Genomic DNA, 19,152 nt, shown 5'->3' with positions numbered 1-19,152 from the left:
ACGAGTATCACATTGGAGGATGAACTGAAGGGAGCAGAGGCGGGAACTAACTCAAAATCTTTAAGGGAGGGCACACGAGCATGGGGAGGGTTGTAGGTTGTAGTGGAGAGATAGAGTTTTAAGTGATATTTTGGATTTAGAATTGAGAGGCTGTGACAATTTAACACCACAAGGAGAAGAGAAGAATACGTGGTATTCTAGCCTGAAAGCTCGGATGCATCCCTTTTCTTCCATTTCTGCCATTCTTCAGAAGAGGGTATCCATTTCCAGGATGTCAAATCTCACTTCTAGGCTGGTCATGTCTAGTTAATTAACTTCCTGTTTTAAAATTAAAATTCTTTAAAAATTGTATTTGTTTTTGAAATGTCTGAGTGTTTTGCCTAAATTTTGTTTTGTTTGGGAGCAAAATCTTAGCTCAGGTAGGCCTAGAACCCACAGCAGTAGCCTCCTGAGTGCTGGAATTGCAGGTGTGCACCTCCACCCTATTTCCTTGGCTTCCTTGCAGGCAAATTTAGCATTTTCACAACAGAAGTCAAAACCGGAATCCAGAAGGACTTCCCTCCCCTCTCTGAAACCTGCTTCTCCTCCCGTGAGTAGCCATTGTGTTCTAGGCTACAAAACAATGATGAGAGATGTCCCCCACAGCATCCCCTCCCTCCTGCTGCCCTGCATCACACACACACACACACACACACACACACACACACACACACACACACACACCATCAACAAGTCCTACTGCTTTGGGAATACTGCCCAGGGGCTTCTGTGCATCTACCATGTTTCTTCACACTTTCTCTGTCTTTCACCCTGGTTCAGCCACAGGGTTCTCCAGGGCCTCAAATCTTCTCTTTGATCTTGACTTCCAGATGCTCTCAGCATGACTACTAGCTTTCTGTGACTTCTAAAGCTCTCTATCAGACCCTGGGCTTCCTCTGATAGCCCTTCTTAAGTGGGTGATGGGACAGGTTCAGGAGGGAGACGCAGCAGGTCTTCTTCATTCGAAGTTGATTTGGAGAAAGGAGCCAGTGAGAGAGAGAGAGAAGATGAGAAGATTAAATGTTTTTGTTGTGATGGTTTGTGTGAGCGCACTCACAGGTTTGTAAGTGTGCGTGCAAGTTCATGAGTATATGTGCAAGTGAGTGTGGGTGTGCTTGTGGAGGTCCGAGGTCAACCTTGGGTATTGTTCCTCAGGAACTGTCCACCTTATTTTTTTGAGACAGGGTCTCTCACTGGCCTGGGGCTTACAGACTAGGTTAGGCTGGCTGGCTGGTGAGCCCCAGGGACCTGCATGTTTCTGCCTTGCCAGGGTTAGGATTGCATGGGCTCTCAGGACTAAATTTAGGTCCTCCCATTTGCATAGAAAGCACTTCTCCTCTACCCAGCTGTCTCCTCAGCTTCAGGATAAAAGTTTTGAACTAGTTGATCTCTGTGCTTTGAAAGAGACACCAAGATGAGATCAGTCTAGAGGTGGTGACTGTCAGGGGGATGAATGGGACACTTTTCTGAGAAAAGGCAGATGCATTTTACAACAGCAGGACAGAATCTTAGGCTGGTGAAACGAGAAGATGCCCAGCTGGGCTGAGAGCTGGAGATTTGTTTTTCTTCTGTGTGAAAAGGATTTTTTTTTTTTTTTGAGATAGTGAGACAGTTTCTCTGTGTTGTCCTGGAGCTTGCTCTGTAGACCAGGCTGGCCTCTGCTTCCCCAATGCTGGCATTAAAGGTATGTAACATTCTGACATGGCAGGCTCTTTAAAAATATCCTAAACCAGGTGTGATGGTGCACGCTTTTAGTCCCAGCACTTGGAAGGCAGAGGCAGATGGCTCGCTGAATTGGAGGCCAGCCTGGTCTATGGAGTGAGTTCCAGGACAGCCAAGGTTACACAGAGAAACCCTGTCTCAAAAAAAAAAAAAAAAAAAGAAGACCAATAAATAATTACATAAATAAATAAAATACTCTGTCTGTGTGGCTATACACTGGAAAGCCCAAGCGTGGATCCATCCTTGAAGGGTTTTTGTTTTGTTTTGTTGTTTTTGTTAATGGATGGAGTTGCCACACAGAGAGCCTTGGGTGTGGCTGTCATGTGTCGAAATCCAGAGAGTTCAGGTTACTTTAGCAGCACACAACTTCTAAGAATTGGATAGGCAAATGGCTTTGTGGGGGTGGGGTGGGGGAGAACACCCCTGAATTGTGTAGACAGGACTTGGGATCCAGGGCCAGGTCTAACACTTATAAGCTGGGTCTTGTTGACACCCTCCCAGCCAGAGACTTCATCTACACAGAGCTGGGTAGTGGTGGCTTTCCTCCTTCCTCCCCTGCGGCAGTCATAAAACGTGCTGGCTCCTCACAGGGCATTCCCACCCCCGGGGAGCCTGATCTTTCAGTGTGCCGCAGCATAAGATAGAGGTTTTTGTCACCATTACTACTGGTTCCTTCCTCTGGCATCTGTCCTCCTCTGTTTTGGGGAATGGTGGCATGAGGCCAGCTAGTAGGACCGGGAGCCAACTCTTTCTCCTCTGTTTATTCGAATGGTTTCTATGGATGTGGCAAAAAAGCAAACAGACGTTTGACTAGATATACGTGCTCGATATCCTGCAACATTTAAAACTAGTGTCTACTTACGTAGGCGGCTCAAGACATAACATTATGTTAAAATGAATAATGGCCCCATCAGGGGAAAAAAAAATGCGTTTTAAAGAAAAAGTTCTCAGCAGGCAGGAACGTGCAGATCCCTCACTGCTCTGAGAAGTGCCAGCTCCTGTGTTTTCTCAGTGGGTGCTCTGTGCCATCTGGGTGTGCGTTCAGAAGGATGTTTTCTCCCAGGCTATCCTCTTGCTGTGGCACATGGAGTGGGGCTTGGAATGAAGGAGAGCTCTGTGGATTCCTGCCGGGCCTCGGAGACAGGCTGGTGTTGAACAAGTGAGGAGCATTTGGATCCCAACACTCTTCAAGTCAATTGTGCCACTCTGGCTCCATCCACCAGGACTCTGCTTTGTCCCCTCGACATGGGAGTTTGTGTTGTTCTTATTATTGTAATAGAATATCTTCCATTTATTGTTAAACGACTTCCTACATGTAAATAATGTATCTTGCTTGTGTCTATTCCAACTCCCCCTCTAACTCCCCCATGCACCAGGACAGAGCCCCTCACCCCTTCACCTCTCTCTTTCTTTCACCTTTCCCATTGGGCCTAGCTAGTGCTGCTGGTTGGAATGCTGACTGATCTTGTGCAGGTCTTGTACAGGCACCTATAGCTGCAGTGAGTTTATGAGTACAACCGCCATGTCGCATCTCCACGACAGTGTTTTAGGGTACTTCTCTTCAACTTCTGGTTCTTATGTTCTTTTGTCCTTTCTTCTAATATGTCCCCTGAGCCTTGTGGGGGAGGCATTAGCAGAGATGTCCCATTTAGGGAGGAACACTCAATACTTACTTATTCTCAGCCCTTTGACCAGTTATGAGTCTCTGCATTGGCCGCTGCCCACTGCAGAGGGAGCCTTCTCTGGCCAGGACTGAGGACAGCAGGAATGGGTGAAAACATAAGAGTTTAGTCAGAAAGCAGTTTAACAGCATGTTCATTCAGCAGAGGCAGCAGCAGGTTCCCACCAGGGTCCATCACTAGGTTTACAGTAACAGGCATGATGACATGGAACCCTAAAGCGGGATGTTCAGGAATGTGCCTGTACTACCACATCTGTCCAGATGCAAACAGTCCCCAAGCATGGAATAACTGGAACTTTGTATTTAAAGGAGGAGAAGCCCTAGATAGGTCTCTGCCCTCAAGAATCAGCATCTAGCTGGAGAAAGGAAAGGGAGGCTGTGGAGATAAATTGAGAACACTCAAGGCGACTGGGGCCAGCCCTCCTTGCTGTGCAGACACCCTGGAAGGCAAGAAGTGCTGGGCAGGGCGTGCTGACAGCTAGCCATGCTCAGCCTCCCGGCAACCAAAGCAGGGAGAAAGGCGAATCTGGGATTCGTTGTTTCTAATTTCCTTCTGCTTTCAAGATCCTCTTCTGAGGGAGAACAATGCTGGAACAGCTAGGCTTGGTTTTCCTGGCACCTGCCCAGCCACGGAGAGGGCCAGGCCCCCGAAAGCATACAATGGAGAGTGCTTGCAGCACAGACGCTCTCTGACATCCCCCGAGAGTCACTGGGGACAGTGAGGTGGAGGATGGCTGATAAATACATCGCATGCATAAATGTTATTTTAAATGTTCCCCAGACCACCAGAGTTCCAATGATGGCTCAGGTGTCCAGAGGAGGACACAGAGTTAGTTACAGGACTCCCTTCAGGACTTGGACCAGGAGCTAAGGGGCTACTGCATGCCACCATGGCCCTGGAAGCAGGGGGCAGTGGTGGGTACTGAGGATATCTACCTGATGGGTTCAGCTCAAGGACCAGGGCCTGGGAGGGTCCTAAGATGTGTCTGCTATTTCCACAGCCCAGCTCTTGAAGGCTAGCTAGGGGCGGAAGGCCCAGGGCTGTGTCCAAGAAATGGGGTGGTGTTTCCTCTTTCCTTACTGTCTTCACACTTGGCCTTTTATTTGCAGAGTTTAGAACTTTTATCAGCCTTTCTGGGTTCACTTCTCATCACCCGATAATAGAACAGTTGCAAAAATGATGAGTCTTTATATATATAAAGAGACTAGGGGATGGGTAGGAGAGTTTGTGAGTGTTGCCTGCAGTCAGTGGGGTCTGTTGGGAAAGATGGTGTAAGAATGGTAGTCAGTCTTTGATCACCTCCCCCTGGGGGTGCAGCCTTGCCTAGCCACAGAGGAAGATGATGCAGCCAGCCTTGATGAGACCTGATAAGCTAGTGTCAGATAGTAAGGGAGGAAGTCCTCCCTTATCAGGGGACTAGGGAAAGGGCATAAGGGTAGGAGAAGGAGGGTAGGTGGGACTGGGAGGAGACAAGGGAGAGGCTATAGCAGGGATACAAAGTGAATAAATTGTAACAAATAAATATATAAATAAAATTAAATAAAAAAAGGATGTAGTCAGGAAGACAGAGGTAGGAGTGACTCAGCCCATTGAGGGGCAAAGGACAGTCATCTTTTAGATGTGACCATATTTAATATGTGACAATATTCAGAGGAGGGGACCTCGACAGATTGCTTAACGGTGAAGAGCACTTGCTGCTCTTCCAGAGGACTCTGAGCTCAGGTCTCAGCACCATCTCAGACGGATCTCAGTTGCTTGTAACTCTAGCTCCAAGGGATCCAAGGTATTCCACAGGTGCGCGCGCGCAACACATACACACACACACAACGTTTTAAAAGGTGTGACAGTATTTGGATGGGTGGTTTATGTATGTAATCCTAGTACAGAGGAGGTTGAGGCAAGAGTCTAGCTCATGAATTCAAGGTCAGACAGGGTCACATAGTGAATTTCAAGGGCATCCTAGGCTGCAGTGTGAGACCATGTCTCAGAAAATAAGATGAAATAAATAAAAGCTGTGGGAAAGTGAGAAGGATTTTCCATCTGTGTGTCTTCGAATGTCAGTTCTCCATCGTTCCTGCTATTATTTGTTCCTGGCTGTTTACGCTGAAGATTTATTTATTTATTTATTTATTTAAATCGATTTACATTTCTCCCTCTCTCTCTCTCTGTGTGCATGTGTGGGTGTTTGTGTGTGACAGCACTCATTCGGAGGTTAGAGGAAAACTTGTGGGACTCAGTTTTCTCCTACATTTGTGTTGGTTCTGAAGATCAAAGACCAGGTTGTCAAGCTTGGAAACAAGCGCCCTTACCTGCTAGGCCATCTTGCCAGCTCCCCATTATTTTTTGGGTTTAAAGACAAGGTGTCAGTACATATCCCAGGCTGGCATTGAACTTGTGATCTTCCTGCTTTGACCTCCCAAGTGCTGTGGTTACGGGTGTGCACAGCCATGCTCGGCATTCCTGTTAATTTTTAAAACCTTTAGTTTAATTAGAGACGTTCTTCAGCTGGAGAAGTAGCTCAGTTGGTCGAGTGCTTGCCTAGCAGGCACAAAACTCTCAGCGAAGAAAAGGCCAGGGCAGAGGTTGTCCCCACACTTCCTCCCATGTTCCTCAGATCTCTTCTTCTCTATTGTTTTCAGTGGGGACAGGTGTGGTCAGACGGCATGACCATCCTTTCAGTCATGATTACAGGATTGCACTGAGATATGACCGCAGTGTGAGTCATCATGAGATCTTCGGGACGTGATCAGTGACCATCTTTGTCCACTAGAAGCTTAGGTGCTTAGGCTCAGGCATGGACATTGTCACTCCTGGGCTGGGGGCTTGTCAGATCTCACCCGCTCTGGTTTCTGAAATGGGAGAAAGTCTTGGAGGGAAAATAGAAGCTGTGGAAAGCAATCCTTGGGTCCCAGTGGGACTGGAAATCCTGCTGCAAGGCCTGGAATTTCAACTTCCTGTTTGGCCTGGCACTTGTTCCTCCACATTTTTGGCCCCAACACATCCTCTTCCTCCCCCTCTCAGGATGTTTCCTCATCTGCAAAATGAGGGGGTTGATTAGATCATATCTCAGGCCCCTTTAAGTTTGAAAAAAAGTGATGAATCTGCCTCCCAGCCACCTCCTCACTTTCCCCCAAGGCCTTTTGATTGACAGTGAAGAGGAACAATGTGTGTGCTACAGTCCCAGCTCCCAGCAGAGAATGATCTAGCCCAACAAAGAAATGGTGGAGAAGGAGAAAACCCTGTTTAGAGAAGGAGAGACAGAGGAGGTGGAAAGATGTTTTTTAAAGGCAAGTGTGTAAATGCTCTACAGATATTAGACAAATGATAACAAAAGAAAAAGAAAGAACGAAAGAGGAAAAAGACAGATGCATGATCAAGGGTTATAAGGGAGAGAGCAGGAGTTGCTAGAGCAGGGTGGTTGTATCAGCAGCATGCTCACAGCTGGGGTGAACAGATTTTGAGGTGCTGGCCTCAGCACAAATCAGTGCTGGGAGGTACTACTGTTTGGATGTTGAGTGCTCCCTGAAAAAAAGGCTCATGTGTGAAAGACTTGGTCTGCAGGGTGCCCTTGGAAGGTGACAGCACCTTTAGGAGGTGAAGCCTGCTAGGAGAGAGTTAGGTTTTTAAGGGGTGTGACCTCGAAAGGGATTGTGGGACCTCAGCCACTATCTCTTTTTCTGTTTTCTGGCCACAAGGCAAGCTGTCCACTTCCGTCTCCTGTAGCTGTAACTGGCCTGGCAGAAGTGAAGGTATTCTAAAGAGTCACCTGTGTCTTTTAAGATGACTGTCAAACTACTGACATAGTGGACTCCAAAGAAATGGGAATTTCCCCAGAATTCTCATGCTGGGGAGAAGAGAAGTCACCAGAGGGGGAACTTGTCTGCTGGAAAGAGATCCCACACAGATCTAATAGCTTCCAGGATGAGACTAAAACCCAGATAAAAATGGGTTTTCAGTGATGGGGTCACAGCTTGAGGAAGACAGCTTGGATATGCATATCCTTGGCCGTCTATGGAAAGTTTGATCTCACTTCAGGACCCTGAAGATGGACTTGGGGATGGGGGCTGCTGGATCTCTCTGTCATTCTTCCTTATGTGGTCACACTGAATAATCTCTGTTCTCTGCTTTCCATTTTTAATTTGGCTCATTTGGTTTATTGAGGATGGGCCTGAACCTGACATGCACACAGGCTGTGAACCCCAAGTTCAACAGCCACTTGGCCCCATCAAAGGTCCAAAGCAATGGGGTGTGTCAGATTTTCGATTATGTTCTCCATAGCACATGGTTTCAGATAAGTATTTCTCTTTATAAATAAAGAAATTATCCTGGTTATTTCATGATAGTAACAGAAAGCTGATCATACAAGGAGATTGACAGCACACCGCTCTTCCTGATTCACTATAGAAGAGCCTCATCCTGTGAGGGACCATTCCTCTGGGATTAAGCAGGAGTGGCTGTTAATGTCACATGACAGTCAGAGGGTAACAGACCAGGTGGTCCAATGACTCAGGCAATCACTTCCCTATGGGCTCTATCAGGAGGACAGTCATATGTTCTCTTGCTTCTCACTAAAAATAACAACCCAGGTATTATTCCTAGAGTCACATAAAGGAAGATGAAGAGAAATAAGAACTGTATCACATGCCTGTAACCCCAGCTACTTAGGAGGCCAGAGAGATAAGGCTTGAAATTGGAGGCTAGCCCAGGCAACTTAGTGAGATGCTGTCTACAAAGAGATGGAGAAGTAGCTCAATGGTAGAGAACTTGCATAGTTTATGCAATGCTCTGGATTCCATCCCCAGTGCCCAGTGGGTGTGGGTGCCTGTAGAGGCCAGAAGAAAGCATTAAAGCTCCCCCAGCTGGAGTGACAGGCAGTTGTGTATGGCCTGACTTGGATGTTAGGAGCCAGTTCACATCCTCTGGAAGAGCAAGAAACAGGTGCAGCCTCGGAAAGTCGTTTTTCAATGGCCGAGGCTAGAGGTGGCTTCAATCTTCCTGGTTCCTCACCTTCATCTGGTATTTGGATGTTCTCTAGAACACATTGTCCTCTTCTGGTCTGGGGCTCGTACAGGGCACCCAAAGGACACACACTGACTTTCTCACAGCTTCCGTTTAGCCTTTGCTGCATGGAAACCACACAAGGACGTACGTCCAGACCCAAACACAAGCAACAATAGGATTTTCCAAAGCTTCCAGTAGGAACAGGTTTGTTTCGAGCTTCTGCTGGGGCGGGGTGGTAAGGAGGCCTTTTCAGCCTGTGTAGAGTGAACAGGATGGAGAGATGCAAATAGTGTTTGGAATAAAAAAAAAAAAATCCCTCTGTTGTTGTTTTACAGGGCTGTAGCAGTGGCCAGGAAGAAAACTGCCCCGGCTCAAGGTTGTTTTTGTGGCTGTTCTTTGGAGCATTGTTCTAAAAATGGGAAATTACATCTTACCATGCCAAAAGAAACAAACACCTGCGGTTAAAGGGGCACCTTCCCTGAGGTGGCTTTTTGGAGCAAGCACAATCGCAGTTACAAGCCACTTCTGGATAGACCCTGTGGTGGAAGTTTGATGGGTGCTTTCTTTGCTTTCGAGGGATGGGTGGGATGGGGGCTTATCTTTGCAAGTAGGGTGGGCCTTGGCAGCTGTGGGTATAGGTGACTATCTACTTATCCACCCAATAAACGTTTATCAAGCATCATCTTTCTGTGACCACCTTGAGGAGTTTTGCTCATTTATTTGTGTTTCAAGATGATCTCGAAATAATGTGACCCAAGCTGGCTTCACACTTGCAATCTTCCTGCCTCAGCCTAGAGAGTGCTGGGATTTCAGGTATGTACCACTATACTTTTGGGGTCTGTTCTGTTTCCTGCCCTGGCTAGTTCAAATTCCTGGGAGGGTTGGCCATTGGCAGACAGCTTTCTTGCCACATTTTCTTCAGTTTTCAGAGTCAGCACGTGACCAGGCAGAATCTCCACACATCCCTCTCTCTTCTTGTTTCCTCTTTCTTCTCTCCCTCACTCCCTTTTCTTTCGCTTAGTTACTTGAGGCAGTAGAACTAGAACTTTAATGCATCGATCATTACATTGCTCTAGATCCAAGAATTTCCAAAGTGCCCCATCACTGGGGTACAGCCTGAAATTCTTGTACTCTGGTGGCAGACATTCAAAGATCTCTTTTTTGGATTAGCTGGTTAATACTTAACATTTATCCACAAAGTACAAAATAATCAGGCCTTAAAACTTACCAGGCATGAAATGAATGCATTCATCATTTCAGAATGATCTGGAGTTTAGGAAGAATCAGGCCCTGTGATCTGATTTCATCTTCATTCAAAACAAGAGGGTGGGACCAGAGGGCTCGATGCATTTCAAGCTCTTTGGAATTTCGCTTATGAGGAGCTGCCTATGCTGTGTATGAATTCCTAAGCATAGTGGTTAATGTGTTGAGGGCGGGTCCAGTATTCTCTCTGGGGCCACTTGGTTGGTGATGTTGTTCTGTCTAGAAGCAGAGAGATGGGATAAGAAGAGTCTCCAGCTCTGTCATGGAATTTACTCTCTTAGTTTTCACATCAGTAGCAGCTTTAGCAGTGGTTCTCAACCCGTGGCTCGTGACCCCTTGGGGGTCACATATCAGACATCTTGCATATCAGATATTTACATTCTGATTCATAACTGTAGCAAAATCACAGTTACGAAGTAGCAATAAAAATGATTTTATGGCTGGGGAGGAGGGGAAAGTCACCACAACATGAAGAACTGTATTAAAGGGCCGCAGTATCAGGAAGGTTGAGGACCACTGCCTCAGAGGCTCAGAAGACTTGCGATGCAGAAATGCAGACTCATGAGGGTCTTGCTTTCCTTTTGTGTGCCTCTGTGTGTGTGTGTGTGTGTGTTTTTTTTTTTTAATTTTTTATTTATTTCGTGGCACAGTCTTGTATATCTCAGGCTGCCTGGCACTTACTATGTAAGAAGAGATGACTTGGGCTTCTGATCCTCCTGCCTCCACCTCCCACGTGCTGAAATCACAAGGGTACGCCAGGGCTTTGTGCATGCTAGCCAGGAGGCTGCTTTTGCAACCGATCTGGAGATGCGTGGGGTTGGGAGGCGGAATCGCTGATACCTGAAGGAGTCTTAAGGTGATCCAATTTAGCAAATGAAAATTTAGGATGCCTGGCTGAATGAGAACTTTTGGTGAGCCATGTAGGTGAGTCTTGAATGCTACGGGGGGGGGGGGGGGGGGAAAGGGGGGGGGGGGGTGGACGGGGGGGGGGGGGGGGGGGGGTAGTAAAGGCTGGGAATCGGTTCACCTGGGAATGCTGGGAAGGGCAGATCGCTGGGAGCTGCTTATGCAAAGGGGTGGAGGTGTGAACAGAATACATTTTGTTTCTGGCTGCAGATGGTAATATGTAAGCTTCACTGCAGCTTGCCCAGCCTAATTGGGGTTAGTTCAGGGGGCACACAAGCCAAAGGCATGGCGGGGCAGCAGGATCTGACGCAGAGCAGGAAGCAGTGCTGTTCCCGAGAACCCTGCTGTTCTGGGTGAGGAGTTTGTGCTTCCTCCCACAGGAGACTGGGAGCAGGGGAGCCCTTTAACCCACCTCCCAGCATTGGGATCACAGGCCCGCTGCCACATCTGGCTATTTTACTTATTTATTGTTCCTATGTGAGTGCTGGGGATCTGACCTTGGGCCCATATGCTAGTGCAGTGAGCACTTTATCCCCACTGAGCCATCTCCCCAGTTCCTGCTTTTTTTTTTTTCTTGCCTTTCTGAGGCTGTCCTTGAAGTCCCAGCAATTCTCCTGTCACAGCCTCCCAAATGCTGAGGTTATAGGTGTAAGTCCATTAGTCCAGCTGTTCACACCTTGATCTAAAACCCAGGAAGATCCATTTTGGACGTGTGGCCTCTTAAGCTCTGTGTGTGTGGTGTGTGTTTTAAGCCATTAACGTTGTGGTAATTTGTTAGACAGGTTTACAGGTCACTTGCAATAATCCAGGAAACATGCTGAAGGCCTAGTGCAGGCAGTGGAGCAGAGAAAAGGACTGAATTCCAGGAATTGAAAAGGACTCAGAGACTGAAATGGGTACTGAAGGCGGTATCCATCCCGAGATCTCATCTCTGTTTCATTTGGGAAGCCCCTGACTACATTTCTGTCCTGTCCTAGGGCAGAGTGTTTGCATTTCTGATAGGAGAACTCCTCTGAGGACGAACCCTTAAGGAAGTGCTGCAGTGAGACGCCTTGTATGCTGTGGGCACAAAGCTTCAGGTACTTTGTCTTAACAAGGCCTGTGTGCTGGGCTGGGCACCTGTTTCCTGGCCAGGGAAACAAACCCAAGTTTCTAGCTCTGGTTCATCAATTCTGAAGCTGGCAGCCATGCTTGCTTAGCTGAATCTATTTACAGGCTTTTTTTTTTTTTTTTTTGCAGATACCATAATTTTGTAATTTTAGTTCGTGGAAGTACACTGGGTGGCTAAGCTACTGATGACTCATTTCACATTCTCATATGCCTGTTGATATATTCAGTAAGTGCTTGGGAGGACCGTCCTCTAATTATGGGTTTCAGAGTGCATTGTTTGCCTGGCCCTATCATCATCAATCAAGGCTTCTTTTATCATCTATTTGAAGCCCTTCGGAGCAACTGATCCTGCAGCGGTGAATTACCACCCACAGCTGCCTTGGTATTCACAAACAGCATGCCTGGTGTCAGCTGCAAACTGGGCAGTGTTTGATCCCCCTCATCTTGATAAGGGTGATGAGGGCTGCCTTTGCTTTCCTCTTCCTGTCTTGTGAGTCACTTGCAGACTTTTCTGCCGGACTCCCCCTGACTGCCTCACATGTAAACAGTAGCTCTCCTGATAATCGATAGATGCAGGTTATAACTGGCTAAGACCGTGAGTCTGCCATGGTGGTCGCTCTGTAGAGACCCTCCAGGCTAACATTCCTGTGGTTGCAGACAATAGGGGTAGCACAGTTTTCAAATTTTCTTCCTCACTCAGATTCATCGTTCTCTTCACAAAGCCACCAAGAAATATGACCTTTCTCTTCCCTGGGTTCCTCAGAGCTATAAATGTTAAAATTAGAGAGCTAACATTTCCTTTCCTTTCCCTTCCTTCCCATTCTCTCTTCCTTCCTTCCTTCCTTCCTTCCTTCCTTCCTTCCTTCCTTCCTTCCTTCCTTCCTTCCTTCCTGCACAGTCTCACTAAGTAGTTCTGGGCTGTCCCGAAATTTGCCACATGCACCAAACTGGCCTTGAACCCACAGATGTGCCTACCGTTGCCTCCTGGGTGCCAGGGTTAGAGCAGTGTGATACTATCCTTGGCTATTTAATTTTTTAGACAAATCTGATCTTGAATTGGTGATAATCTGTCTGCGTTTGTCTCTCGAGTGCTGGGACTACACGTATGCACCACTAGACCCTGTTTTTACTTTTTTTTAAATTCAGAAATATGTAAGTTTTATCTTCGCAGTTTGTGCTTAATACTTCTCCAGTGCAGTAAGTAAAAATTTGTACAGCATCCTCCAGTGTTTTAGTTTGGCATATCCATAGTGAAGATGATTTATTATAGAAATATATATTTATTAAACATGTAGATTTCCTCTTCCTTCCTCCCTCCCCTATCTCCTTCTTTCTTTCTTTCTTTCTTTCTTTCTTTCTTTCTTTCTTTCTTTCTTTCTTTCTTTCTTTCTTTCTTTCTTTCTTTCTTTCTTTCTTTCTTTCTTTCTTTCTTGAGGTGGTCTCCTTCTGTAGCTCTGGCTGGCCTGGAACTCACTATTTAGACTAGGCTGGCCTAGAACTCAAGACTGTGTCTGAGTGCTGGGATTAAGGGCAGGCATCACTGTACCCAGTCTTTCTTCATTGCTGAAATGTAAAAAACATTCTTAGCTTGAGGTTGCTTAAAGCAATGGCATCATTATCATCAACAAGAATAGCAAACCAAACTGGCCTTGGTAGAATCTTGGCCTTCCAGCTGGATTAAGATATTTGCTTAGTCAGACAGGGAAAAACCAAAAAACCCTAATGGCCAGTTCCTAATTTCCTCCGATTTCATATGCACTCACATATAATTCACCTTTTCTGTGGTTGTAGTCAGCTCATTTTTTTTTTTTTTGCATTCTACAGTGTATGTGTGTGTGTGTGTGTGTGTGTGAGAGAGAGAGAGAGAGAGAGAGAGAGAGATAGAGATATGTGTAGTAAATCCCAGACCCCATTCCACTCCCCCCGCCCCCAGAGTCTGTCTCTTCGGTGTGGGGTTTGCTGTATGCCCACATGGGTGTGGGCGCTGGTGCTAGGGATGGCATTTGGGTCCTCATGTTTGCACATTGAACACTTTCTCAGCCTTTCCTACCCGGCACTCTGCGTTTGCAGAACCTAAGGTACTGTGCATTTCTCCGGGTTAATGCACATTCTTGCACATTGCTAAAGCCCTCTGAAGACGGAGAGACCCACTGCAATGTAATTGTACTTCTTTTTATCCCCAGTCATCTGCATTGTGTTTGCACAAGGTAAATATTTTCCTAGCAGTGAATAACTAGTTAAAATTCGGAACTTTTTTTTATGGCTTTGGACCTTGTCCATTTGAATACTCACCTAGGCAGATAGTTTGGGGGAGGCAAAGGTATGCACCTTAGATAGAATGACCTGGATACAGAAGAATCTGGGGCCTTGGGAGTAAGAGTGCCAGGCAGGTCCCCACCAGGGCCCTGCCTGCCATAAATAATCTCTTTTGGAATCATCAATCTCCCTGACCTGCCCTGGAATTTTTACAGTCCCAGCCCCTCCTCTGTGGCAGACAATGAAGGAGCAGGTGTGGTGGCTTTAACACTCTGTACACACAGGGGTGTTTAAGGTGGACTTTTCTCATCACTGTCCCTAGTTTACTGCCGCCGGAGATTCCTGTGTGGGAGGTTCTGCCATCAGTAGGGCAGGACCTGGGCTTGAGCTCTGGGTTTGTGGGAGAAATAAAAGAGATATTGCTAACGCCAGCCAAGCTAAAGGTTGTAACGTCGCAGTTCCTTCTATGGAACTTTAAAACCAGCAGGTGGAGGCAGAAGTCCCAGTTCTCGCTCCTCTCGGTCTTCAGAGCCATCTCTAGATCTGTCAGGGTGGCCTTTGGGGTCTTCTGGGAGTGGAATTACTACTGTTAATTCCAAAAGGCTGACCAGTCACTAGCAGGCTTCTGCCGTGCCACACTATTCGTGTGCCTCCCCTCTTTTTCCCTTCGAATTCTGATTTAAAAAACAAAACAAAACTCCGCCCAAATAAAATTTTAGGAGTCATGGTCGAAGCCGGAGAACGACGTCTCACATTCCGCTTCGCCTTGGGCGGAGTCAAGGGCTTGGTGGGGTGTCTGAGTCCCAAGGGGAGCGGTGAGACAGCGTGGACTTACACTGCCCCCTCGTGGCCACAACGCGCGAGGCCGCCTCCGCCCACTCAGCCTCTAAGTGCTTCGCTGGCATTCTCTTCCACAGCCTCCTTATTCCGGCGCCCTCTGCCTCAGCCCTTTCTAATTCTACAGCTCTCTGCACATATCTCCTTTTCGACTCCTTCGGATGGTGTAGTCCGGCTCCAGGGAGCTCACTGATATTAGGACAAATCCTAAATCCACCAACACCACCTTTTTGGGCAGCGCATATACTGTATGTCCTGTACAAAGGTCCAGAGTTGGGGCTTGGCTTTTAGAAACTAAGGATGGGGGAGTGGAGATGTATGCATTTAGCAGAAGGAGACAAGGGTTGGCATGGGCCTTGGGCTTGAACATTTATGGTCAGTGTGCCCTATGCTTTGAAAGATGGAGTGTGGGAACACTGCTAAGATTTTTACATGCGATCAAACTTCCTGTGGTGGGAGCAGGGTCATTGACTTGCTTAACAGCTGGGAGGGTGTAAAGGGGACTTTGGGGTTATAGCAGCCAGGGAGGATGGCGTGGCCTGTGCATATGGAGCGAATGATTCCACAGGTCTCCTCAGTTGATTAAACAAGGAAGGGATAATGGAATGTCCATCAGGCTCCTGGCTGGAACAGTGAAGCCCAGAGGATGGAGTTAAAATCCAGTAACATTTAGGACCAGACTTGGACAGGGAGAGACAGTATCTCTGGTCTCTGACAAGCTGGGTTAGAACTATTGACTAGATGGTGGGACCTGGCTAGAGGGCTTTGCACTCTACTGATGGTAAATAATAGAAGCCTAGAGGAAAAAAGCCTTCTGGGATTTCTGGTGTGGCCCCAGGGCAGGACTCAATTGCCCTTCCTCAGTTCTGGTTCACTTTAGTCATTTCAGGACCAACCTTCTGGGTCTAGCAGGCACGTAAAAAGACCAGTGCACACAGGCAAGTGAGATGCTTGCAGTTTATTGCAGAGAGGCGATGGGGGTTGATAGGGAGAGGTCAAGGAGGCACGGGGCAATGGCAGGGGCGTTTAGCAGTAGCATATCTTTGAAATCCAGTGAGCTTCAGACCTTTGTATTTTGCTTACACAGAGGACTTGTTAGGATTTTCTCCTAGAATAAAGAAACCCCCCACCCCACACAAACATAATAGTGAGTGAACCTCAGAAGTATATGGGGTGGTAAAGCACAGACTTAACAGAGACAAAAGCTACTGCAAGTTCTGAGAGGAACTGAGGGTTAGAAGGCTTTAATAAAAAAGGCAGGCAAAACAGCTTAGCTGTAAATGCTCCTGCCATCAAACTTGGCTACCTGAGTTTGATCCATAGGACCCACATGGTGGAAGAAAAGAACCAACTCCTGAATGATTGGCCTCTGACCTCCACATGTGTAACACACACAGACACACCCACACTAAATAAAGAAAATGTTAAAATTCTTAGGAAAAAAAAAAACCCAGGAGTTATAGGACAGTAAGGCTAGCTCAGAGAGACCCCATCTAAAACACACGCGCGCGCGCACACACACACACACACACACAAATAGGCAGGGAATATGGCCAGGATATTCATTAGCCTTATAATCCCCCAAATGGTATGACACTGTAGTTGGGGAACCACTTAGAATGAATATTAGTGATGGATGTTTCATACCGTGAGATTCATGATTTTTATTCTGGTCTCTTCGGAGAGGGTATCCACCAGTTTCTTCAACTGGATTCCTGCATTTTGCAGGTCTGAGCCAGGGTTGAAAGGCTTCAGGGCTGCCTCATAACTGGACTCTGTGCCCATGAAGAGGGCCTCGAGGGCTTGAAGAAATCCTGGGCAGATGTCTGAAGAAGCTGGAGTGCAAGCAAAAGAAAACACATGGAACCTGCTTCATCTCTGAGAACCAGCCAGCACTCTGCTGGACCAGCCAGTCTGGTCAGCAAGAGATAGCAGCCTTTGGGTGATAGAGTAGAATGTAAGATCTGGTGAGGTTCCAAGAGGCTGAAAATCTGGCACAACGTGAGAACTTTCTAGGTTACAGGCAGCTTTTGTGGCTTTCCTGAGCTGCTTTTGGATTCCTGGCTTGGGTTGGCCAATGTTTCTACCATTGTTCTGGACAGAGTGTGTAATAGAAGCTGCTGGTCTGGCTGTGTTTTGCAGTGTGTGGGGACAGGGAGGAAGCCCCTGGGGGCCTTGCTTTCTACCAGAATGCTCCTCACCATGGCTAGTGGCAGTCTGTGCCCCATGTTACTGAGAGCATGTGACATAGCCCTTAGGCCAGCCAAGCATAGCCCCCAAACCTGGCCTGGAAGATCAATGCACACATGGGTTCTAGTCTGATGGCACAGTCAGTTTGCAGACAAGCCTCTCTCTCACCTCACCGTGTTCCCTGAAACAGCAGTGCTCTTTGGATTGTGCTGTGTGCCTGGGTGCCTACTCCTGCGAACATGATTTCCTCCCTGATTGCTTCCATCTTCTAACCTAGTCTCAGTCTCTGCACCCCCCCCCTCACCTGGAATTCCCTGCATTGTTTGCAAATTTGACTTTACTGCTCTGACTCAGGACCCTATTCCTGAGGCCACTCTTACTCCAAAGAGCCACTCCAGCTAATGGCCATGCTAGCTGGGTATGATAACTCACAGCACTGAGGAGGCTGAAGTTGGATGGCCGTGAATTCAGACCAGAAGGAGACCCTGTCTCAAAACCAAAAACAATGGTTATTCCAACTTAAACACCCTGCATGATGTCACCCGGCAGGGTGTTTCATTTTCCAGTGTTTCGGTTTTCTAATCTGCAAAATGGGCAAAATACCTACTTTGTGGGGTTGTTATGAAAATGAAAGGAATAGTGTGTGAAATGGCAGAGGGCGGTGACTAGCGCATTGTAGGTAGTATTAACTAGTTTTACTGTCAGAGTTTTAATAAGTCAACACATCAATATGCAAACATTCTCCAGTTCCCCCTTCACATATTTTAGCTTGTCTTGCTGAGCCACCCACCTCTGATATCTAATTAATAGACCATCTTAATCCAAAATGATATCTTTCCCTGTAAAAGCAAATAAAAACAGCTTGATTAAAAACAGCTGCCCCCACCCCCCCGCCTTTTTGTCTGGGGTCTAAATCCCTTTGGTCATAAAATCTGTACCCATGAGCATTATTAACCTTTTCAAGTACATTAATTAGGGGTTGATTTTAGAAAAATAACACAGTATTATCAGAGGGGAGTGGGGGAAGCTGATGGAGAGAAAAATCTTCCCAACTCCATTCTCAAAGCACAAGACGCCTGTCTCCTCTCTTCTCCCTCCCTCTCTCTATCCATCCTTGCCTCCCTCCCTCTCTCATTTCCCATTCCTTTCTCCATGGTGATAGCAACAACTATTCAAAGACCTCTAATCCTTTTTCCAGAGGACAGAATGTTTAGAAAATTCCACCCGGAGTTGGCAGTTTCCCAAAGGGAAGATCTCTTTCTGGAATATTCCTTTTGTCCCAGAACAAGAGACTTGGGTTTGAGGACATAAATCTCTGTATTTCCCCTTCTGGACTGACTACCAGAGTTGAGTGGGGACCCTCCCTAACCTGGAGGCTGTATCAAGGTCTCTTAGCATCTTGAGCCAGTCCTAGTCTGGGCTTCAAAGGGCCCCGTATTCCTACTCCATTTTCAGACGAATATGCTGGTCTTGAAGAGCTCTCTTGGCCCTCCCCAGCTCCGTCGACCAGGTTTCCCTAGTCCCCGGAAGCACAGGGGTTCAGGATTAGAAAGTTGAGATTCTGGGCTTTCTAGAGCTCAGTGTTTCTCCCCAAATCACAAAGTAGCATTGGTCACTAGACTCCATGTTTCTGAGGCTCAGCATTCTCTCTACCCAGCAAGCCACAGAAGGATTGGCCACATCCTTCTGTCCTTGAGAAAGGGACCTGGGCACTCACCTGAGCTGCAGCAGATGGACAGCATGACCATAGTGGTTACGATGGTTATCTTCATGGTGGAGACTGAGAGGCTCTGGCTGTCTGTGGATGTGGGGTGGGATTGTGTGTGTGTATGGGTGCACAGACCAGGTTTTATATGTTCTAGGCAGCTCACAAGAGGTAGGGGGGCAGGGACTGGGCTCCACTTAAGATATTGCCTTATTTACTTGGTCATCTCTGTGGAGTAAGCAAATAATCTCTTTTCTTAAACCCGGTTTCTGTTCCCATTGAAACTGAGCTCACATAACAGGGCACTTGTGGGGCGTTCAGGCAGCTGGTGTGGGGCGGGGGGGGGGGACTCAGAAGTCGTAGAAGTGTGGACACCGGTGTCCTCTCTCTGAAGTCAAGCACTGAGCCCTCTGGATTCCAGGAAGCAGTTGCTAACCCTGG

At 47.2% G+C, this 19,152-nt stretch overlaps 2 protein-coding genes across 5 annotated transcripts in view; one reads left to right on the top strand and one right to left on the bottom strand.

Annotated features, from left to right (window-relative positions):
• Positions 1-8,837, top strand: part of Ahnak (AHNAK nucleoprotein) — a 74,754-nt gene extending 65,917 nt beyond the window's left edge. For 2 of the 4 annotated variants that reach the window (XM_055613822.1, XM_055613821.1), the window contains one exon: positions 8,780-8,837. In XM_055613822.1, coding sequence (XP_055469797.1) covers positions 8,780-8,787 — 8 coding nt within the window. In that variant the 3' untranslated portion in view covers positions 8,788-8,837. The remainder of the gene's footprint in view (positions 1-8,779) is intronic. The other 2 variants (XM_055613820.1, XM_055613819.1) reach the window with 2 other exon arrangements.
• A 6,963-nt stretch (positions 8,838-15,800) lies between these two features.
• On the bottom strand, positions 15,801-18,913 carry Scgb1a1 (secretoglobin family 1A member 1). Its single transcript, XM_055614231.1, has 3 exons — positions 18,724-18,913; positions 16,464-16,651; positions 15,801-15,924 (listed from the first exon to the last, which is right to left on the bottom strand). Exons 1-3 carry the CDS (start codon positions 18,776-18,778, stop codon positions 15,877-15,879), a joined length of 291 nt encoding a protein of 96 aa, XP_055470206.1. The 5' UTR covers positions 18,779-18,913; the 3' UTR covers positions 15,801-15,876.
• Between the last annotated feature and the right edge of the window lie 239 nt (positions 18,914-19,152).

Source organism: Psammomys obesus, unplaced genomic scaffold (assembly GCF_907164565.1).
Source record: "Psammomys obesus unplaced genomic scaffold, mPsaObe1.curated_primary_1811, whole genome shotgun sequence".
NCBI lineage: Eukaryota > Metazoa > Chordata > Mammalia > Rodentia > Muridae > Psammomys > Psammomys obesus.
Note: the sequence above shows the minus strand (reverse complement) of the source record. Positions and strands in the feature narration are given on the sequence as shown.

Excerpts from the sequence above, each read along its gene's own strand:
- Scgb1a1 (XM_055614231.1), bottom strand. The coding sequence starts at position 18,778 with ATGAAGATAACCATCGTAACCACTATGGTCATGCTGTCCATCTGCTGC. Across the intron at positions 16,652-18,723 it reads GTCCATCTGCTGCAGCTCAG|CTTCTTCAGACATCTGCCCA; the intron begins GTGAGTGCCCAG and ends CTTGCACTCCAG. Across the intron at positions 15,925-16,463 it reads TAAAAATCATGAATCTCACG|GAGAAAATCCTAACAAGTCC; the intron begins GTATGAAACATC and ends TCTTTATTCTAG.